Here is a 24,039-nt window from a genome sequence, read left to right as displayed (position 1 = left end):
CTTAGGGTAGAAAGAATTGACAATAAAACTACACCCACACTTGTGTGACTCTTTAATGCCCTGTCTTTGACCATCAGTGTAAAAGCCCTTATTTTGAACAGTGATGAGCATAGAGCAGACAGGAAGAGTGGATTTGAGATCCACTTACAAGCACCTAAATTTGTTTCATTAAACAAGTAAGTCACTTTTCTATCCATCGATGCCCCCCCCTTCATTTTTCTTATTCACCCGCAAGAGAATTTATTATAGTTTTCACATGAAATAGTTTACCTTTATCATCACTTATTTTCCGGACTTTCATTAAATCAACAAAATGTTTTGAACCCATACCAGGAGCTCAGCATTGGGACTGCAGTCACGGGAAAGACATGTGTGCCCTCGCTAAGTTTATCATCTTTCTCTCCCCTTAGCTCTCTTCCCCTTTTTAAAACTACAGCGAATCAAAGACCCAGCTTATTTATTTTAAAAAGATGAAAAGATTAAAGATTAGTGCAGCTTAAAGTCTATTTGAATCCGGAGATTTTCAAAACGCCCCACTCCTCCCAGACTCCACACATTAACCACGAAGATTGCCCTGGCACTTTTCCTGCAGGCCACTAGGCGGCGCGCACATTTTTCGATTCCAAAAGAAAGTGCGTATGTGGGTACTTCCGCTGAAGTTTGGAATTGGTGTCTCCTTTCCCCACTTTCTATTTAACTTGGGGCAATTGTGGAGCCCTCGGGTTCTCTCACTGCACCAAGACATCCCCGCCCCATGCAGTGACTCCTTGTCTGCCATTACGAAGAATTCTTTTGCTCCCCAAACCACAACAGTTTTGCTTCTGACTGTTTTCAGCATTTGCCCTTTTGACATTTTAGAAGAAATGGGATCCAAGTTTGATGTTGAAAAGAAAGCACTGATTTATTTAGTGAGAAGATCTCTTCTCGCTATTACCGTTTTCCCTAGCTGTGGGGAAAATGCTCCTCTAAGGATTTAAAGCAGTTCATTTGAGCTAAATATCGTCCTAAAGAATAACAGAGCTCCTTCTGAGCAGATCTTTCGGAGCTGACATTGGTGCCCTCGTTCAGCAGTATGTTGTATTTTTGAGGTCCAGCCTTCTTCTCTGAGTTTTACATTCTGAACTGACAAACGTTTGATTTCAAACATTGCAGAATACGCTTCCAGACTAACCGTCCCAATAAATCATGGTCTAAGACATACATCCAAGAGTTCCTACCTTCTTTGCCTGGTAGGTGGCCCTAGAACCTTACACCTCACTGTTTCTCTGATCCCAAAGTCCCCTTCCCTCTAAATATCCATCCGGAGCATTTCTTGGGAGTCAGCAAAGCCATTCATGAAATAAATTGTAAATATGCCCTATTGTACATGGAAAGAAATTGCCTTTGGGGTGAGTTCCTCTGCAGTTGACCCGGGGAACGCTGGGAACATGTTTTGAGAAAAAAGAGTGAAGACGGCCTTGCCCACTGCGTTGTGTGAATTTCCATCAGCCTGCTCTTTAAGGAGATGAACAACTTTTTTGTTTGTTTGTTTAAAGAGAGGTGTCAGAAGTCTTCTGAGGCTGCAGCTTTATGCAAATACGCTACTCAAGAAGCCGGCTCTAGGGGAGAGTTATTTATATCCCATAGGCATTACACATGCAAAAGGTGAAACTGTGAATCTCTGAATTTCCAGGAGTGGATGTTCTCATGATGAGCACATCCTTGCAGTTAGCTATTTTGGTGGCACACAGTTCCCATACCTAACTGTCAGATTGTTCCAGACAGGAGACTACATAATCATTCAGTAATTTTAGAATGACCCCGTATGTTTCTCTCCCCATGGGACTTCATGATCTGAACTTTTCCTAGGATCAGATTTACTACCACCTTGGACTGTCTGGTAATAGATACATTTCATTTCTTTTTTTCCTAAACAGGTACAGCCCTCAGTTATTAAAAGGTAATCATGTGGCACATTTATTGCCCTTTCACTTCCATATTGACTCGTGGAATTAGCAAAGAAATTCCATTTCTCTAGGAATTATTGCCCCGCTCCATTGCTGGCTCACCCTACCCAGAAATACAGACCATTCTCCACATCGAAGTATACAATAATCACTTCAGGAAATTGCTTTCCCTATTGGAAACTGAGAGCTCACATCGGAATGTTTCCACAGCACAGCTGATGATAATTACGACTCACTGAAATTTCAGTTTTCTTTGATTGTGACATAAAAACTGGGACATAAATTAAAACCCAATTATCCTTTAAGGGTAATTGGGGTTATAAAACCAAGAGACTGTGAGTCAGTGTGTCGATATCGCAGGAGCACAGCGTCTGACGGAACAATATGTGTCCTGTGTCCCAAACAGCCTTTCACACGAAATGGTTGGGGATAAGGTGATCTGTGCACAATGCATATGCCGAGAGAGTACATCAGACTGGGTTACGGCCTTGGAGAAATGCAGTGAGCCTCTAGGACATCTTGGAAAGATTAAAATGTGCTAACACTGCAGTTGGAACGTCCTGGCCTTCACCTGTGAAGGTGTCCAGTGGTGGAGCAAGGCACTCAGCACCGAGACTCCAGCCAAGACCTGACTGCACGCTTGGAAAATGCAGTTCTTTCTACCTGGGAAATAGGTACAGCTGTTTGGCTCAATACAATCTATATCATCAATGTCCACGAAAGGGTGGGCTTTGTTTTTTACAAAGGGCATGATCCACAAAGGCTGCAGAAAGGATTTTTGGTAAATCATGTCATAAATTAAGTGCACAGAGGGGAGCTCATTAAAGGAAGACCTGAGTTATTCTTTAGGACAGGAATTGCCCACACACCTGCAGCTGCCTACCAGGCCACCTCCCGCTGATGTGTATTTGTATACACTCTTCAGGTCACATCAAATCCACCGAAACTTCCCAACATTGTACCCCAAACCCTCTCGTGACACATCCCTCATTCTGGATTTCCAAAGAGTTTCACTTCCCCATCTTTCTAGAGAATTTTTTACTCCCTCTTGGTGTGTACTGTTTGTATTTTTACAAGAGCACATACCCGCCACATGACAGTGACATTTTCCTCTCTGGCTCTGCCACTCAGCTGAAAGCCCCGTGGGGGCCTTGACTGCAATTCATGCAGCTGGGCACACAGTAGACACTCACTAAATGATGCTGAATATAATGCACCATCCAAACAGCATGACTCCAGATTTCCAGTTTTTCTTTCTGGAAGGTAAACATTGCCACGAGTTATTAACTACACAGAAGACTTGACCAAACCCAACCCCCTTGCAAAACCAACCAGGTTTTCCTTTGAGGACACTCACCTCTGCAAACAAATTTCTGGCCACAGGACACCATAAAGGTCCAGACTAGGGTTTGGAGCAGACCTCTGTTTTAGTTGTTGCGTCAGACCCATCGAGGCCCCTGAGAATCACGAGAGAGAAACGCAAGGTCCAGGTTATTTCCACCAACCCTGGGAAACCGTGCCTGGATAGACATCTAGGGAAAGTGTTATGTCTGATCTGGGCTTTTGCAACCTTATTTCATAATCTACTTTCTTATCTACTATCTCACAAAACCAAAGAGCAATTGGTACAAACTGTATTGACAAAAGATCAGAACTTGATTCTCAATGGCAAAGGCAAGTATACATTATAAATAGCAAAACAGCTGGCTTGGACCATGTTGCCGGCCACTCATCCAGTTGAGGGATTTAAATGACATCATAACCCTTGAGAGGGTATTGCTAGCCAGCTGGTGTTATTTAGAATACACAAACATTGGAGAAAGAAAACACACACACACACACACACACAGTCACACACACACACACACACACACACACACACACACACAGGTTCAAGTTATGCAGAAAAACACGAACAATGGAAAAATAGTTTGCCCCTCAGGTGCCCTTCCCCTGGGGGGTTGATAGGAAGCCTAGCGGAGAAAGGAAGAAAAAGATTTTATTTTTTCAATTGGCTTTACAGCTCAGCAAAGTCTTTGCCCTGTTGTGGGCAAAAAGCATGAGACAGTGTCCTAAAGGGAGCCAATTGCAATGCTGCCTGCCCCTTTTCTAGGTTCTAGGAAATGAGATCATTCCCCTTGCTTGGCAACTAGGACAAGGGGTCACCCCAGTGCTATCTTCCAACCTAGTTTACCCTGGTCATTTCAGGGTTAAAATTATAGGGTTTGCTCAAGCTTGTTTTTTTCTTCATTTCTGTCTTTTAATTTTGCATTTGCTCTAGAATATAAAAACGTTTGCCCATCCTCCATCGTATGTTCCTTTAATACTGGTAAGGTGTATTAGCAGATGTGTCTCCCTGCCCAGCAGAAAGTTAATCAGAGAACAGATCCTTATTTTCTATGGCAGCATCAGTATTTTAATGTCTGCTAACCCTGTCACTAACACACATTCTTTTAAGGGAAAAAAATGCTTCTGTGCTCTAGTTTTAAAATGCAAAGGTATGATGTTATTTGTCACCATGCCCAAAAAAGTCCTTACTCGATAACTTTGCCAGAAGAGGGAGAGAGAGAGAAGGCAAATGTTCCCCCAGCTGTTTCCTGTCTACAGTGTCTGTGTTTTGTAGATAAATGTGAGGATTTTCTCTAAATCCCTCTTCTGTTTGCTAAATCTCACTGTCACTGCTAAATTCAGAGCAGATAGAGCCTGCGCAATGGAATAAAGTCCTCAAAATTGAAATGTGACATTGCTCTCAACATCTCCCATCTCTCTGGATTTCTTTTTGCCTCATTATTCCTGCTAAGCAATTCATTTCCAGACTTTGCACTTCAGAAGCAATGGGAAAAATCAGCAGTCTTCCAACCCAATTATTTAAGTGCTGCTTTTGTGATTTCTTGAAGGTAAATATTTCTTACTCTTTAAAGTCATTGGGGAATTTTCTTTAAATTGTGTACTGTTTGCTTCTGCCTAGAAATGTTATTCACTTTAGAATTTTCATTGTTTCGGAACTGGGAGTTATTTATAAATTGCTGAATATGCATTTCTGTGGGATCTGAAAAAATAGCTCCGGGAGATGGATGCCTTTGCACAGATATCTGTATGAGTAGAAACTATTGCAAGGTACTTGTGCTAAATCCTCCACTTCTGCAGGGCTTCAGTGGTGTCCTTATAGAAGATTCCTTTAAATCCTGTCTATGGTTAAAGACTGTAGAGCATGGATATGAACTTTTGGATTTTTTTTGCAGGTGCAGATGTTTTATTTTTAAGACCATGTTCGTGTGTCTATGTGTGTGTATGTGTGTGTGTATGTATGTGTGTGTGTGTGTGTGTGTGTGTGTGTGTGTGTGTAACTTGTCAGGACTGGACTTTTTATTACAAGGCACATACGAAGAGTTATCTGTTAGATGATATTAAAGCTTTTAAATATGATCTTTGGAGCTAAGGTCCCAGAACTCTCTGCACTTATGCCCAGAGAGTCAAAGTTAGAGTGAAGTTTAATTTGCTCTTCCGAAAAAGAACTCCTTGACAATTCTTGCTGGCCTCGCATATTCGTATAATTTAAACAAATGCATACTGTATATACGGAGAGGGAAAACTTTCTAGCAACTGCATGTCTAAGTTTTCTCTTTTGAAGAGGACTATCATGGGCGAAGTTTGGACTTAGGGTTTCGTGTTGTAACACTCTGATTTTATACTCGGTGTTGTAAAGTCTCTTTAGGTAAATTTGGCTGCGGTTGTTAATGCCAACTTCTCGTTTCCAATCACTGGCCCTAGTTCAAGTTTCCATTCTCAGCAAAATTATATCCTTCAAGACTTGTGTTTTTCCAATTTGCAAGCACTTTTAAGCCGCTGTCACTGGCTTCTCGATGCAATTGCCTAAGAGCTCAATTCATAAAACGTCCCTGCACTTAGTACAGCATTCATTCGCTGCTTTCAAATACTCCACCACTAGGACTTTTCTTAGTCAAGTAAGTGGCTTAGGAGTTAGGGATACGGCTTTGTCAGGCACCTGATTCTGCTACCCTCAAGATACAAAGCCACATGATGGGTACTTTGCTTTTAAAAGAAATGAAGTCTCTCTATATGTATATGCATGTATGTGTGTGTGTGCATATATATATATGTGTGTGTGTGTGTGTGTGTGTGTGTGTATATCCATATATATATGTGTGTATATATATGTGTGTAGATAGATAGATAGATAGATAGATAGATAGATAAATAGATAGATCACGCGATCTTACAGCTAGGGTTTTTGTCTCCCTACTTAGATATTCATAAAAGAGGTTGTTGAGTGTTATTCTGCATTAATTACAAGTTTAGAAAACTGTCTCCAGATGAACTTTTCAGAAGTAAAGCTAGCAATAAGTTATTGCTTTCCCCCCATTCCTGGAGCAGTAAGTGGTTTGAGGAAGCCGTGTGATCCTTCAAACATAATTCAGTAAGTAAAGGTGTCCTGCCTAGAGGCAGCATTCACAACTTGATTGTACTGAGTCTCAAGATATTTGCAAGTGTTTGAGTCAGAGGGAAGAGGGTAAGGCAGAAGACTGGAGCTTGGGTCACTGTTCAGGGTGGCTACAATAGGCACACAATGGAAATTGGTGCCTTGATTGGGAGGAAAAGATTGACTCAAATCCCAGCTGTGCAATTTGTTCATTGTTTGAATGGACAAAAGGCAGTTTACCCAGGCTAATAGCATACCTGCCTGGGTGTCCAAATGTAACTAGATGCTTTCACAAGCCCCACCCACAAAGCAGCACATGTTTTTAAGTCCTGTTTTCTATTCACATCAGCCTCATAATACCCACCCTGACCTGCTGTAAAAGATCTGGAACAAACAAAAATGGTTACACCTACAGTGAGTATTTTCTTATGACTATTGCCCTGAAATTTTGCTGGGCATTTTCGTTGTAGCCCAGACATCTGGAATCAATTAATATTCCATTTATTTAAGATAAAAAGAAAGGTCTTTTAAATTTTGAAAATGTGAATGATTTTTGAGAAACAGTGTTCTGATGTTTTTCCCCCTTTTTTTTTCTCTCCTTCTCTTTCTGGTTCTTCTTTCCTTTCTCTCTGTATCTTTCCTTTCTGTTTCTTTTGTGTTTGGCAAAATAAAAGACCAAGAAAAGGATGAACATATGGGGCCACTTGTTTCAAACTTTTAACTCCTAAGCGAGTTTGTTATTGTTTTCTTTTAGGGGAACATGATGTGATAAAATTCTCTGGTTCTCTGTGGGTGTACTGGACTGTTCTCTGAACTAAAGGAAAATGCAGTAGAGGTTCTATCCTGTCCTAGAGATAAAAGTGCTGATATTTATCTAACAATATAACTCAGCAAAAAAGAAAAGGAAAAAGAAAAATCTATATAAAATCAATCTCAAATTCTTAAATGTTAGTGATCTATAGGTATTGTTGGGCTTATATGTGTGATACCAGAAATAACTATGGAAAATACAGTTTTGACATCTCCCAAAGTTCTCAATTCACTAAGGCTATCTCTTTCCCTGGATTTCACGAAAACTAAAGAACTTCAAGGCATCTACAGTTGCAGGTGTTTGGCCCTCGGCATTACTATAAACTCAACAAAGAAGGGAGAGATGGAGAAGTGAGACAGGTAGACTAGCATACATCTAAAACTGGCCCATTGCCAGAGTGTGGGGTATGTTCTGTAAGATCAGTTTGGAGTTTGCTCTTTTGAAAAAGGCAGTGAAGTCTAGTTGGGTTGGAATTGTTGAGATTTCCACTGGAAGTATTGAAGGGGAAAGCCCCCACCAATTATTTTATAACTAAGACCAATGCAGATTGGCTGATGACCTGTGCCCAGCAGTCCTGGTGGCTGTGGCTATGTGGTGGCAGAGGGCTTCCAGGCAGAGATCCTCCTGAGAAAATGGAAGAGATGTTCGGTTGGGTGTTTACCTTCTCTTCTATTTTACGGTCATTATTTATGACGATCTGCAAACAGAGGGCACTTTTCATCTTAAACTGTTTTACAAGCATTAGCTAAATATTTATGTTGTGTTAACAAGAGTCAGGGGTTTAAGGTTTTTTCCCAATTTCTGAGCTGAAGGTCTGGCCACAAAAATGGAAATCTTAATTAGAATGATGGAGTAAAGTCTGCCACTGATGTAGAGAGCCATTAAGTTGAGAGTTCATGGAGGGCAAGGAGGACAAATGATGGAGTCTGTTCCTCCAAAAGGGATGGGGTTGAATGGACCGGCCTCTACTGTGAGGTTCAGAAAAGCCTCTTTTTATAATGATCACTTCCAGCGTAACTCCATGACCCTTTTGACAGGGTCCCTCGCTTACATCCTGTCAGTGACTCATCCAAGGCCACTGAAAGTAAATGCATCTGAAAGAGGTAAAGCTACTTGCCTTGGGAGTCTTCCTGGAAGAAACCACATCTTTGTGCCACAAGTAGCAATGTGGGAAAGTTAGTGATCAGTACTACTCTGAGAGTGGATGGAGCCTTGAGCCACAGCAATCTTGCTTTAGGCAAGGCTGCCATTTGGCTTCTATTATTGGCTAAATAAGTCAACCAGGGGTCCCTTGGTATATTTTGCTGTAAAATGGATACAGTGACACATAAGTCCCTCTGAGACATGAAGTCACAATTCCTGTGACAAAAAAAAAAAAAAGAAGTCTTTTGCAGGTTTTGAGCTTAATGCCCTGTTCTTGGAAGGCAATATCTACATAAACGTTGATTTGATAGTGCACTTGACACAGAGGGCATTAGAATACAGAAGGTGAAGGGTCTACTTAGCATGAGCCAATTTCATTCCTAAATCCTCATATTTCTCCAGTTTCTGTTCATATTTTCACTTCCACTTGTGGTTGTGTTAACTACTGATATTCCCTAGGTAAAAAGTTTCTCTCTTTGTGCTTCTCTCTGTCTCTGTTTCTCTCTTTCTCTCTCTCATTAAGTGAAAATTAAAAAAAAAAAAACCACCCCTATAACTACATACAGTATTTTCACAAGTCCTTTTTTATCCACAGTAAATTCTTTTTAATAAGTAGCTGGGGAATGCTGTTCTAGTTAACTTAATATTCTGGTCCATAACGAATGCATATGTCATCTTTGAATGGCCAATCTTTAGAGAATTTAAATTAATAAAACGTATTTGGCCCCAAATCTGGACTGAGCATAGTTTAACCTTTGAAAATTCAGAAGGTTTACCAGGATCTCTGAGTGGTGTGGGATTCTACTGCAATAATAGCATTTTTCATTTACATAGTAAATGTTTCTAGATGTTTTATCTCATTGAATTGTAATAGGAATCTGTAAAGAAGGGGTTCGGAAAAAGTCCACGGTGGCAAGGGGATTAAACACAGGTTGTTTGATGCCAAGACATGATCCGTCCACACCACCCTATGGTCTGCCATGCACTCTGATGCACTTTTGTGCAGGGTAGTTCTGACTAATGGCAGTAACAGAATGTGTGTGTGAGGGGAGGGGCAGGGGGGCAATGTACCTTTCCCTCACCCACACTGCCCTTGCAAGGACCAGGGAGGAAACATGACCATTCTTCTGTGTTTTTGGCAGGTAAAGATGCACATCATGTCCCCCTCTCATCTCTTCTATCTGGGCCTGTGCTTGCTCACCTTCACCAGCTCTGCCACAGCTGGACCAGAGACGCTCTGTGGGGCTGAGTTGGTGGACGCTCTTCAGTTCGTGTGTGGAGACAGGGGTTTTTATTTCAGTAAGTAGCCCTCCCTCTCACTGCTCTGTGGATTTACAACCGCAGGGAGTGTGTGAATAACTGAATGACTGCCCGTGGCTGGCAGCTGTCCTCAGCCTCTGAGATTCTTCACCTTAAAGTAAGCCTAGTGTTTCAACGGGGCTGTGGCAGGTTTTGCAGATTTAGGATGGAATTTTCCTTCTTAGCAGTTTGTCTTTTAACTACTTCCTGCTGAGAGCTTTCCCAAATCTATTGTGCTCTACCCTCACTAGTCCTTTCCTTTCAGTGAAAGGATGGGACAAGATGGAGCCTAGAGGATTGCGTTTTTTTGTCTCAAGATCTGTGGGTGCACATATAAACATATGGAAACAAGTGCTAGGTAATTTGGAGTAAAATAGTAAGGGGGACTTGGAGAAAGAATTAAGGGGGCACATCCCAGATGTCTCCACGCAATATGAAATCACCAGGAACAGAAGGTGAACTTCACTCAAAGGCACATTTGCAAATACAAAGACAGTCTCTAAATGCAAACTCAAATGCCATATTAATTTGTCCTCTATGCAAATTGACCTTGATTTTTTTGGTTATTGCCTTCCTTTGACTTAGCTTTTCTCTGGGACTCTCCATCTGGAAAAGGGTTTCTGACAAGTGTGGGGTTACTTATCCCATAAGTAGATCTCAGGTGATTAAAATGTTGACAGTCAATAAAAAATAGACAGCCAACTCAATGTTTCCAAATAATAAACACAAATATAACTCAATGTTGCCTGGGGGAACTGATCACTTAAAGAATCTACCTCAGAGGTACCTATCAAATTGTACATTATAGGACAGTGAAAGATTTAAAGCCAATTGCTCATTCTATATAATTGTTTGGAATTTTAGAGAGTTCCAGGAAACTGATGTTCAGGTCCTCAGTGAGCATGAATCATTCTTAGAGGTTCATTATCACTCGAGTGTAGACAGCTTACCTCAATTGCCCACTAAGCTTTGAATAGCTCCTCTGATGACTCACAGACTTCAAGTCTCTCTCATCTTCTTCCTGGGGAAGGTGGTGTGTGCTTGTGTGTGTGTGTGTGTGTGTGTGTGTGTGTGTGTGTGTGTGAGAGAGAGAGAGAGAGAGAGAGAGAGAGACTAGGGGAAGGGTCCTGAATATAGCAGTCTGTGATGAGTCGGGGAGATGGGAAAGGAGAGGCTGGTGGAGGACTGATGGGTACTCATCACAGATTTGGCAACAAATAGTCTTTAAACAACTACAAACAGAGAATGAGAAGTGCTTTCTATACTTGAATGAGTAAATTCCCCCTCTCTGTTCCCAGCTAATGCTTCAATAGAGTGAATTCAGGTATTTTTCTCCCAACAAAGCAATTCTATCTGGTTCTCTGTTGTAGTGCAGATGAATGAGTTCATTGGGTGGGTACTTTTAAAATAGCAGACCTGTTTTACCTTTGAAATATCCAGTGAAAGGCAAATGTGTTACATCAACATCACCCAATGGTGGGTTGTCATTACTCTTTATTTTGCTGCTACTGATCCACATATAAAAAATGAATAAGTAATTCCACTTATTATGCTCAAGAGATTTTCCCCCTTGATAATCCATTTGCAAAATTTCCTTTGATCCAAGGATCAAGGTGATTGCCAAGCCCACAATTGTCTTCTGTTATGTGCCAAGCTGAATTGTCTTGTTTGACATGATGTGCTCCAGGATTTCCATGCACAGTGCATGGAAACTGGATCATTCTGTGCCTCTGATATTTGAATTAGATGATGAAAAATGGGAACAGAAATAATGATTTGGTCCCACATAATCATATAATACCGATACATGTGCATACAGACAGTTAAGAGTATGGGACAACTAAGATGGAAACCAATTTCAAGCCACTGAAAAGGTTCTTTTATTGTTACTACAATGATCAAATTTTAGCAGATGTTTTTAAACTCCATTTTAATAACTTGAAAGGGAAAGTTTATATATAGGCACTCTTAATGTTTGAAGTATAACTTTGGATAGAAAGTGGTTTCATAAATTGTGATTATTGTCAGCATTGCCATTGAGACTCTATGTTTCATAAATTCTGCCTAATAGAATTCTATGACTTATATAAATTTTTTGTCTGACGCAGAACCTCATGAACAAAAGTATTCTTGTTAACTTTGTAGTCAACTGGACAATCTCTTTTGCCAAAGAGAAGTTAGCTTTAATTCAAAACATTGATGGAGCATGTGCTGTATGTGAGATACTGTACTAGGCATGAATAAGATGCCTAGAAATGAATGAGAGATTGACTTTGCTTTCAAGAAACTCATAGTCTGATCAGGATGTTTCAAAACTGCATGTAACTATTATCAAATGTCATATGAGAAACACAATCATAGAAGAATAGATTATAGTCCTTTATGCTTTTCCTGAAGATTTTGTCCCATTTGAAATCACCTAGCCATGATCTACCCCCTCAATGGGCTTCTTGATGCCAAAGACTATCTTTATTTACCATTGAATCCTAGTAGCTAGCCCTATGCCTGGCTGATATAGTAAAGGCTCGTATTTGATTATTGAACTGACAAGCTTGAATTGAATTTAATTGAATCCAATTGAATGGAATGGAATTACTTATTTGGGATCTCAGTCTTCAGAACCTTAAAGAATTAGGTTTGTCAAGTACTTTGGACAATTTATACTTCCTATATATCTATCTATTGGATAAAACTATTTTTCTTTTATTCAACTGAATACAGTATACTAACAATGTCTTAGAGACTGCATTTTGGTCATCCCCAAGCTACACTGATTGTCTGGTTTGTGTCTAAGCCAATTATTCTAATAGGCATTAACTGTTGTCAACAAATTTTATTGAGTTTCCTTTTTGTCCGCTGAGATTTAGTGTGTGTAGAAGTCAGCTTTAAGCATTTACAGTCTTTGAGATACTTTTTAGAGGAAATCAGTCTTCCCCACCTCTATCCCCTGTCAATTGACTCTTATCATTGTTTTTATCCTTATTTTCAAAGTTTTACTGTGGCTGTGCTTTTTATTTTAAGCTGTGTCAAATCCATTTTGAAAGTATAGTTTTGTTGTTCTTGTTATTTTTTAATAGTGGAAGGCAGTTTCTGATCTTAGTTTGAAATTCAAACATTAAAAGAAAATTGCCTCCATATTTATCTTTTTGCTTGGCCCGAATGTTTAACAAGGGGAATTTTCTCAACCTATTAGAAAAGAACAGTTCTGAATATAAAAAAAGTTTTTAATGTTGACTTTGTATTGACTGACCCAGTGTGTGAATGAGCTCATCTTTGTCTACAAGCACAAGTTCCACTACAGCACAGTGGAAGCATCCTTCTAGATTATCTGTTTTGTGAATATTTTCCCAGCATAAGTGGAACAGTTCCTCTATAATTAATGCAGCTTCCCCAGACATTTTATGAAATGAAAGTTCCAATGAACAGCTAATTACTAATTCTTCCCTATGTATCATAGTAAGAGAAGGTATCAGCCAGTCTTGTGCTCTCACCGTCCTATGAGGGAAATGGTAGCATAATGAAGTGACACATTGGGAAAGAGCTAGCTATTATCTTGCCAGATTGATGGAGCCCTCATAGAGGAGGGCTTGTTATAACCTCATTTTGCATGAAACATAGCAAGAGGAAAAGAGCTTCAACTGAAATAGAAGTTAAGCTTGCCATAGATATAATTTTTTGACAGTCATGGTGATTAACCATTTTAACGTGTACTTTAGGGGCTCGTGGAATTTCTCTCTTTGGAGATACTTTAAAAATTGACAGACAACCAACCATCTTGGATGGTTTCAATTAAGAGCAACCAAAAGAAAGCAAGTTTCGGGGGTCCTTTTTAGTTTTAAGAGTCTATAAACAGTCCCTTAAATAAACTGTATATGCTTTACCTCGGCGGTCTGGGAAAAAGGAGAAGTAAATCAATTAGAAAAAAAAGTTGGATACCCTTTCAGCTATTCCAGATTTATGGCTTTTGTAAAACATACTTCCAATGCATAGTTATTAAGAACGGGTCTGAATAAACTAAAGGCATTCTTCATGTATTAAAACATACTGCTTGAAGTGAAACTTTGCAATGAATTTCATTGTTATTGATTGCAACAACCTTCCTAGATCTAGGTATTATTATTAACTCAGGCTTCTTTGATTTGAAATATAGTGCTCAGAAAACTGCTCCCAGACCTGTCATTCATTAGCTGTATGACTTTGGCAGGCATTTAAACTTCCTGGGTCAAAATGTCCTTGTCTATAAAACAAGGGGATTTTGTTAAAGCAAATGACTTCTTCTAACTTTAATGGACTCATAGACCAGATTGTAATTATCAAGGATTGGGTGCTATTCAAGAAAGAAGAACCTTGGATTTAAGTAGTGGCCAAAGTACATTTAGTGTCCTTTATCTTCTCTACAGAGTTTCTGTTTGCCCCTAAAGATAGGCGATTCCACCTACTTAATGAAAGAGTAGCCAGCTTCTTTGTTTTGTTTTGTTTTGTTTTGTTTTGTTTTGTTTTGTTTTGTTTTAAAGTGAGCTTCAACCCCTCAGGGATAGAATAAAAGTTCAGACATGACCAAATACATGAGGGTCATCTGGCCAAAGGAGCACACACCTCATGAAAGCAGATAGCTATTTTTCTTTGCAAGGAAGGACTAGCTCACAGGTCTCATCTTTACATATTCTTACTCTCTTGAATGTGAGAACAAGTGAGTAGGTCAGTTTTAAGTTGCACTTGATTACATTTGAGGGGACAAGAAGAATCTATAGGCTTCTAAACCTTGACCAGCCACCTTTTGCCACCTATTGATACTGTCTTTCCAACTAAAGAAGGAAGAGTATAGTTTGGGGCATTCAAAGATACATACTATTAGCATTGCTTTGAATGGGGCTGGGTTTGGGCTACACCATTTGTATTCCTTGTTTTGGTACCCCTTGGACTGCCAGTCATGCATTTGTATGACAGCTGGTCAAAGTTAAGGGTACAGTCACTGGCTGTGGAAAAGCTTTTCAAAGAGAAAAGCTTTGAAATTAATTGGCACATGTGGGGTTTGACCTATGGCCCTGGCCTCATTAGCACCACTAAGCTAATAAGTCACAGGTATTCTTAAAGAAAAGCAAAGAGTTTTTACATTGACCTGAAGTGCTTGCTACTACTCTAAATATGCCCAAGAGGACCAGTCTATGCAACCAAAGGACCACTTAAAAAGTGATAGTATCTATGCAAAATAAGAAACTAATTTGCATTTTTCTGACATTTTTAATGTTCTTTGGGTTTATCTTCCTGATGGAGAATTATGGGAAGCAGAAAAGTGAAGGGTTCGAGACTAAGATCCTGGTCTCTATTGACAAAAATTTAGAGTTTGAATTCTAATTTACTTGGTGTGTGGCCCTGAGCAAGCTACTTAACATCTGTTCCTCAATTTCCTCATCTGTAAAATGGGGGCCTACCTCATAGAAGTGGTGTTAGGATTAAATGAGTTAATGTATTAGAACATATTGACTTAGAATACTGCCTGGCACATAGTAAGCACATCCATATGTTAGCAATTATATTTATTTATTCTTTTCTGGGATCTGTTGCAGAGTCTATTGCAAAGGTTGAGGAATCTGCACAGCCCAATAAGTTATACACTCATTTTCTCTCCTTAGGGACAACTGATAACACCTGTTATTAGTAATAATTGGTATATAGCAGTATCAGTAACAAGAAGAATGTCTTGTGTTTGAATAGTACGTTTACTTTTTCAAAATCCAGTTGCATGAGTTTTCTCACTTTGTTTGGTTTTACCCCTGGAATGCAAGAATTATGGATTCACTGAATAAATGAGAAACATAAGACACTGAGACTTTGTGACTTACCTCACTGGCTGGATCCAGAACCAAAGCTAAGGTCTCTTGTCTCCAAGAAGCATATTCATTTGGCCATTTACATTGTTTAGAGGCCCAACGTGTGATAGCATAGGGAGATGCTTCCAAAAATCCCAGTCCTCTTCCGAGAGATAAGGAGCAGAAACCCCTGGGTAACCGAATTGATTCTGAAAACTTCTTTGAAAGGAGGCATGAGGGAGATATTCATGTGATAACCCTACAGTTTCTCTTGTAGGAAAAATTAGGAAATACTAGTAGAATTTCCTCAGGGTGCACAACAAAATCTTTGATTGGAGGCTACTGCTGTTCAAGAGCCTTCAGAGACTGGACCCCATTCAGACAGAACACTGCAGCTCACCTGTGAGCACCAGGATATGTAGTATGATCGGGGGGGGGGGGGGGGGGACATCTCCTCTGGCCAACTTCAAGTTCTCTTCATTCTCTTCCAGCAAACTTCAGGTGCCTCATTTCTTGCAGCTGTTAGTTCTGTTGCTTTTTCTCAAAGACTGGTTGAAGAAGGGCTGTTTATTTGGACCAGAAATCTTTCTCTGGGAATTATGAGAGAGATGTGGTAAAGGAGAGGTGGTCACAAGGTTCCATAATCCAGATAGTGTGCCAGGCAGGAAGAGGCTTCTCCAATTTGGCCATGGAAGGAGTTACGAGAGCAGGCTTGGGTTTGGATGAAAGGCTTCCACCTGTGCAGGTATCACTCAACCAGCTTTTTGAAGACCATTGGTTTTGGATGTCTCGTATCTTAAGTGGCTGGTAGGTTAGGCATTTTAGATCTAGAAGAGAGTTTTGGCATTCTTCAAATTCCCTGGGCCTCCATATACCTTGTCCAGACATCATGTTCCATGCCAGCATTCTTCAGGGCCTCTGTTAAGAGATGACTATCCCTCTAGCAACCTTCCTTCCCATTTCACAGCCTGCAACAAAGAATCTGACACACTGAAAACAGGCACAAGATCTCTCTCAAGTACATTTTTCATTGTTCTCAATAATGGACTACAAAGCCTTTGCTCTTTTATGCAGCCAGACGTCTTTGACAACCATGGTGGCAAAAAATCGTTTTTGCACTGAGCTGCTGCTCTGGCAAAGTTCCATCCTACACCTCTCTGTGAAACATCAGCAAGCTCTTACATCACAAAGAATTACTTTTGGTTGCCTGGAAAGTTCAAATCCTCAGGCCTTATTAGCTGTTAGACTAAGAAGATGACAACACAGCATTTTGTTTGTCTTTATCTACATGTGAGATCATGTTTAAAACAGCAAAGAGCTGTTATTTGACGTGCAATTCCTGAACCGTAGTAAGTTGTATGCCTATTTAATGCATTGTTTAGTCTCACATTGGCTAAAGCCACTTAAAGAAGCACTTGGCAAGCTCTGGCTTTTCATTCTTGGCATAGCTGCCCCTCTTACTTTTTCACTGAACCTTAAATACCAAGAAAAACCCTTCACTTACTTTATATCTGGCATATTGCTTTATGCAGTTGGCCAGAACTTTTGCATGTGGCCCTCTGCATTTGTCCTAAGGTAATTAATGGCTTTGCAATATTTGATCAGCAGCAGTACGGATACAAAGAGAAATTGTGCAACCAGTAGAGACCACACAGTCTTTTAAATTAAAACCTTTTGCATTTAATGCTCAGGCATACTACAGGATAATGGTTTCCATGCCAAAAAAAGGGGGGGGGGGCATGGGGACGCCCCTGGGAAGACATGCAAAAAACTGATTATTGATTAAGCATACATCTCTCTAATATCTCCCTCTTAAAACTACCTGATTGCTCAAAGGAAGTAAAATTAAAGACTGCTACAAGCTTGGAAAGCCTTGAAAAATAGTCAAACATCAAGAATGAAATTCAGAGAGGGGCGCCTGGGTGGCTTAGTCAGTTGAGTGTCCGACTTCGGCTCAGGTCATGATCTTGTAGTTCATGAGTTCCAGCCCCACATCAGTCTCTGTGCTGACAGCTCAGAGCCTGGAGCCTGCCTTGGATTTTCTTTCTCTCTCTCTCTCTCTCTCTCTCTCTCTCTCTCTCTCTCTCAAAAATGAATAAATATTTTAAAAAGAGATTTAAACTCAGAGAGAAGTGATGTGTCCAAGGTCACACTGCTAATTAGTGACAGAAATAGAAAAAGATACTGTTGATTCTGTTTTCTGATTCTAATGCAGTGTTTGGCCTTTAGAAGCAATGAACCATGCCTATATCAAAATTACCTGGTAAATTAAAATGGCCAGGAGGGGCCTCCAATCAAGCTCACCCAAATGAATGTAGATCTTGGTGGCTCTCATTCCAACAAACTCACCTGAAAGTTAACACTTTTGTTCCCTTGCTGTAGAAATTTTCACAAACTAAAATAATTCCCTGCCTGTTTCTTATACATTACACAAAACCTGCAGATGCTTTGGGCATTCCACTCCACTTAAGGTCATAATTTAGACTATTATTGTATATTATATTATTCTGACTCTTTGGTCACTCTCTCCAATGTCAACTTGGGTAGAACTGCTTTGGAATGACTTAGCAAAGCTGTGCTCCTGGAAAATCTGAAACAGTCTGACGAGTTGTTGGATCAGCTTTTTTTTCTGGAGATTTCTCTGACGGCCCTAGGCCAAAAGAAATTTACACCTGATTTTTTTGCAGACTTCCAAGCAAATACTCTATGAATCTCTTCAGACTTTCTTCTTTCATCTGTGGTCTTTATGAGGTACTAAAAAGGCTGTTGAAGGGGTCTTTTTAAACTTTGAAATTTTGTTAGTCATAGACTCAATTCTGTGAATATTGCTGGGAAGATGGTACTACCTCTGTGCCATTTACCCTGGTGAAATGGTCTTTCATCAGAAGCAAGTGATTAAGAAAGTCCACACTGAGCCAACCCACAAGCAGCCAACTCCTGATAATCTATGAAACTGGGGAAAGGAGCACCAAGAGTTAGAATTCTGGATTAAACTAATTTGAGGACACTGTAGATTTTGGCCTCCTTTCTCGCTGCCCCCTGCCCCAGCTCCTTTGTGAGACCAAGTGGCCTGTTTTTAAATCCTACTTCATTCTCATACTCCCCACTTGCCTCCGTGAGCAGTGCCACTGGCAAGAGAATTTCTCAACCTAAGCACTATTGACATTTTGAGCCAGATATTTTTTTTTGTTGGGGAAGGAGGGCTGCTCTGTGCATTGTGAATGTTTAGCACCACACATGGCTCCTACCTTCTGGATGCCAGTGTCCTTCCTCCCAGTTGTGACAATCAAAATATCTCCAGACATTGCCAGATGTCTCCGGCGGTGGGCCGGGGGGTGAGGGGTAGTGTGGAATCACCCCTAGTTGAGCACTACTGGACTAGAGGTCTCCAGAAGAGAAACAGTTAGAGAGATGAGAAAGCCATTAGTGAAACTAACACAGAAAGTAATTGTCAGTCACTGGTTAATCAGAAGTCTATGTTCCGTTACCCAGAGTAACAATGAGAAGACTCATTGTGGTTTCAAAAGTCTTTCCCTGAAAATAAAAAGCTCTTCCTATAGGCTATCTAGAAGGTATTTGTAGGTGCTCCTTCTTGTCTTATAGCTGTGGAATTCATTTATTTTAGTAATGCAGCAAAGGAAGGCAGAAATGGTGTAAAGCAAAACTTTGTGCTTCGAAGTATGATTATGACCACCTGTAGCAAAAGATAACTAGATAAGCTAGTTATCTTTGACCTCAATATTTATGGCCATTCCCTTCTTAGTCATATAACAAATAAGCTGCCAATGTCCCACAGTTGAAAAGGCCTGGTTCAGATATGGTGGCCATGATTTTTCTCTTCCCTTCTTGTGTCTTTCCTATCTGAATATCATCAGAGGCATTTTATTGCCAAGAAACAGCCCCAGCAGAAAACAGAAAGAGAAGACACTGGAAATCAGAAGTTCCACATTTGGGCCTCACCCAGCTCCCCTACTTAACAGCATTTCTCCCCTTTGGAGCAGTTAGTTAATATCCTTGCGTCTTACATTCCTCATTAGTAAAGTGGGAATTAAAATATTATACCTCAGAGTTCTTTTGAGGCTCAACTATAGAAGGGTTTGGAAAACCTAAGGGGTCATCCAAACATGTTGCTATAATTGATTGAATTAAATGCTTTGCCTTGTCCCTCTATCACCACCACAAATTAGTTTAGTGGTTCAACTTCAATTATTAATGACATTGACCCATTAGTTCAATTGTTCTGCGATAATTATAATCTAGACAAGTTAATTTGGCAGTGTATCACCTCAACCTTATTAATTAGAAAGAAAAGTATGTTGGTATCTTCTGTTCACTTCTATATCACTTTACATTTAGACCACCCAAGAGTTAATTAATGTATTTTCAGAATGCTCACCCAGTATTACTGTTATGTCCTCATTGCAGGGAACAGGAAAGAGACAGAGCCTATCACTTTACCACGCTAAGCTTGCTTAAAAAGTCTGTCTCCACAAGGTGGTTTTGTAGGCACTGAGGTATCACATGTAGGCAAGAGATTTCCATTCTCCCAAGTCAGCTATTGGTTATTTCTGCTTAGCCTCAAAATGCGGTGTTCAGCAGAGGGAATGTACTCGCTAATCAGAAAAGTATCTTTGCACTCTCAGGTTGCCCATTGTAACAGCTTCCTTATCATAGCCTGACTTAGGGGAATTGAATTTTTTTGTTTGAGCATGGCTTTGATGAAATCAGAATTGTGAGTTTTATCACCATGCAGTCCAGGGACCAACTGGCACGTGTTTCTTCTATCCCAGAGGCTTCAAATCCAACAGCTCTCAGATACATAATATTTGACTTAGCAAAGACACTTATGAACCTCACAATCAAGTACTGGTTACCACTGTTGTGATTTTTCATTCTATTTTGAGCTCTTTTAGAAAAACAAAGTTTTACTTTTTTTTCTGTCCTCCACACCATCCAATATTGGGCAGTTAAAACTCCTTGACTTGATGTTAACAAAGTCATTCCAACAACTATTTCCTTCTACCAGTCCCCAGAATATACCCCCATCTGCTGCTGCCACCATTAAGGATCTGAGATTTAAGATATAGAATTAAAAATCTATTTGAGGTATCATCTCTTAGGACACATTCACTATTGCCCCAGTAAAAATTTCTCCTTGCTCAACAGTAGGCTAATTCTAGTCAACAGAGAGTTTTCGAGGTCTACAATAGGAGCCTTCACAAAAAGATTCTACCTGTGGAAATGGCTTTGAAAACAGACCTCTATTTAGTTCCTCTCTATTTCATCTGAGGTATCCATACTAAAAGGAGCGATGGTAGCCACGGGCAGGCAGGTAACAAAAGGTAAATCCCTGGCAAATAAGCCCCCAAGGTAGGTAAAACAGCTGGAGTACCAGCCCTCAGAGAACTCTACAAGTAGTTTTTATTTGCCAAAGTATAAATGAAGAATCGGAGAGCTAGAAAGAACTGCAGAGAGCAATCTGGTCCAGTGCACTCACTTCCCAGATGAAATGAGATCCAGAAGAAAACAATGTGCATCAGGTCACAAAGTACACTGGTGGGAAGGCTGGGACTGCATGCAATTCAGTCACCTTGCTCAGTCTAGGGGTTTTTTTACACAGGAAGATGCTTTGAACTTAACCTTGAAAAACCCACATGAAGGTAGCATTAACAACTCAGAACTGCTATGTCATTCTTCTGTTGTAACGCATTAGAATAGTATTTGAAAATCTGAGCCCTTAACCAGCAAGAAAACATTTTTTCCAACTACTACCACCCTTTGGATAACATCATCAAGTCTCTTTATCTCAATTCTGATCAACCTGACTACAGGACTATGGATCTTCATAGACCCTAGTAGTTTGATGAATTGGAGGCCTAAAAGAAAAAAGTGACGAGCTCATTTCTTTTTAGAGATACTTTTAAAGTCATGTCAGTTGGTTGCCTAGTTTATGCATTTGTATTGCTTGTTAACTCAGAAGCTACCCAAAACAAAAGGCACTGTCAATACATTATTTCTGTCTCCACATTCCTGACTTGCTAGTCTTCCATGAAGGTCTTCCATGAAGAAGCTTAAATTTTCCTACGTATTTTGAGTTTTATGTTTCTTTCCATTAAAGTTTCCAGCCGTTCATAGACATATTTAGTTTGGCAGAAGGTCGTGGTGACTCATGGAATGAAGAAATTTGAAAGCAAAGCTACTGAAAATGGATCTAATTTCTTTTTGGGGTAATTTGGGAGTGAGCGATTGATAATTTGTCTAATTTTTCCTGGTTTCATCAGCTGCCATACTGCCAAATATTTGTTCCATATGGATGCTTTGTTATTACTGAAACATATAACAAATTTCAGCTGCAACTATATCTAATATGGTCAAAGGGCAAGACTATTGTTGGCTCATTTTCTCATTGTTTTTGGCTGGACACCCTCAATCAATGGTTATTGAGTGAAAAAACAGGATCATATTGAAACCATTTTCAGCATGTTCCTTCCTATGGATCCAACCGTTTCACTGTGAGTTTGTCAAGCACGGCAAATGTTCCTTATTAAAGGGAGATTATGTTTTCGGCATAGACGTGACTGCCAGTTAATTGCATTCACCTTATCATTCCACTCTCTCAATTTGGTATAGAGATAGTTTTTGGCTTTCCAAAGATTCCTTCTTTTCTGCTGATTCTTGCCTCCCACTATGGAATAGATATTTGGGGACAGATTCTGAGGAGATCAATGACATACTCACACAATAAGCATCATTTCAGACTTACCTTAAGATAGTCTATGAGCCCTGAGTCATTTGAATCGTAAGACTTATAAAAGGTATTAGTGCCACAAATCTGGCTGGCATTCTGTAGATTACTAGTGCTTTGCATGCAATTGTGGAAATCTCCCTTACCAGAGAAGCCAGACAAGGGTTCAGTAACATTGCATGGAAACACTGGCCTGCATAAGCTAAAGACATGGAAGGACTTCTGGCTGATTCTGAAGTAGGCATTGATCACTTACTGTCTTAAAGTCATTCAGCAGGTAACTGATTTCTTTCAATATATATGATTTCAAATCCCACCCCACAAAAAAACACAAAAGCAATAATAAAAAACAGAGAAGTCTATCTCTTAGAAGAAACCAGATGTTATTGAAGACCATGGAAAGTGATTTGTGGCAAGTAGTCTCTTGTTTATGATAGGAAAATTTGGTTTGACTAACAAATGTTCTAAGGGGCACACATGTCACATAGTAAAAATATAGTTTAGCGTATGAAGACAGATACAGAACCTTGCTACTTATTCAAAGCAACCTGATGGCTTGTTTGAAATGCAGAATCAGGGGCCCTACTCCAGACTAATTAAAACAAAATCTGCACTTGTAACCAGATACCCAGGAGATTTGCATGCACGTTAGGATTCAAAGGGCCCTGGTCTAGGGAATCACAGGAAATAACAGGTACATGTTGATTAGTGACTCATCTCTGAAGAAAGAGAACACCAACTAGTCAGGGCTGAACTTCCACTGAAGTTTTGAAAAATGTTGTTGGGGCCAAACATGCTTGTGATCATTAACAATACATATACTGATTGAACAGTATTAAGTCCCTGATTCCTTAGGTCAATGGAGCCTTTCCTCAGGGGAAGTATAGAACTGCTCCAAGGATAACCCCAAGGCCTGACCTTCTGTGAACTGGAAATTGGAACTCCTAATTGCTGTGGCTGCAATTTCCAAACCCATCACTGGGGCCAGGAACTGAGATCCAGTCCTTAAGATCTTGCCAGCTTCTTTTTCAATAGTTACATTTTATAAGAACAGCCAAGCAAGAGTCCTTAAAAAAAATATTTCTAATTGCATTGAGTGGACAAATGTGTGTTTTACTCATATCAAATTGCTTCCTTTGTCATGCTCAGCCAGGTTCTAATATTATTTCTTATGACTCTGGGTTGATCAGATCCATTAGATTTGTTATCAAGATTTAAAAGAAATGGTTTTGAGCTAAGAAAAGTGGGTTTCTATCTCCTATTGGAAGATGAAGGGTAAACTTTAAAACTACTTTTCAAAGAGGCAGTTGGCTCCCCAGTTGAAAGCCTTCACTAGATCCATTCTGGAACTTGGCAAGCTCCCCAGCCTGAACTTTAATGAAGGTCTAGATATCTAAAGGACATGTTTCTTCAGAAAGATCTTATCCCACAGCAGGGCAGGTAAAAGTGATAGAAGACCAGTTTATAACTTATTTTCCTTGAATGACACTAGAAAAATGGGGGAGAGCTTTGAATTAGGAAGTTAGGGAATCTTGGATTTACTCATAGGTTTATCACTAAATAACTTGGTAAATTTGGTGAATAGTCCCATGAGTCTCAAAACCTGTTTCTATTGGAACAATACTATTAAGATAAACCATGACATTCCACTACTGAAATGGGATCACTGTGATCTCTTTTCACAGTTTTCTGGGGGGGGAGCCGGCGAGGTGGGGGGGAGGCAGGAATAAGTCATAGACATAGTTTTCACATTTTTTTTCATATTCATTTTCCTTAAACTTTAAATAACTGTCACCTCTTGATTGCGTTCAATTCTAGGATTGGTGGTATTGGACTTACCTAAC

At 39.9% G+C, this 24,039-nt stretch overlaps 1 protein-coding gene across 5 annotated transcripts in view; it reads left to right on the top strand.

Annotated features, from left to right (window-relative positions):
- Positions 1-4,466: 4,466 nt before the first annotated feature.
- The window catches only part of IGF1 (insulin like growth factor 1), a 77,752-nt gene continuing 58,179 nt past the window's right edge, over positions 4,467-24,039 (top strand). Inside the window, exons 1-2 of one of the 5 annotated variants that reach the window (XM_043562346.1) lie at positions 4,467-4,843; positions 9,484-9,640. In XM_043562346.1, the coding sequence (XP_043418281.1) occupies positions 4,781-4,843; positions 9,484-9,640 (220 nt within the window). In that variant the 5' untranslated portion in view covers positions 4,467-4,780. Of the gene's footprint in view, positions 4,844-6,681; positions 6,802-9,483; positions 9,641-24,039 lie in introns of those variants that run through there. The other 4 variants (XM_043562342.1, XM_043562345.1, XM_043562343.1 and 1 more) reach the window with 4 other exon arrangements.

The sequence above is a fragment of the Prionailurus bengalensis genome, chromosome B4, assembly GCF_016509475.1.
Source record: "Prionailurus bengalensis isolate Pbe53 chromosome B4, Fcat_Pben_1.1_paternal_pri, whole genome shotgun sequence".
Taxonomy (NCBI): domain Eukaryota; kingdom Metazoa; phylum Chordata; class Mammalia; order Carnivora; family Felidae; genus Prionailurus; species Prionailurus bengalensis.
Note: the sequence above shows the minus strand (reverse complement) of the source record. Positions and strands in the feature narration are given on the sequence as shown.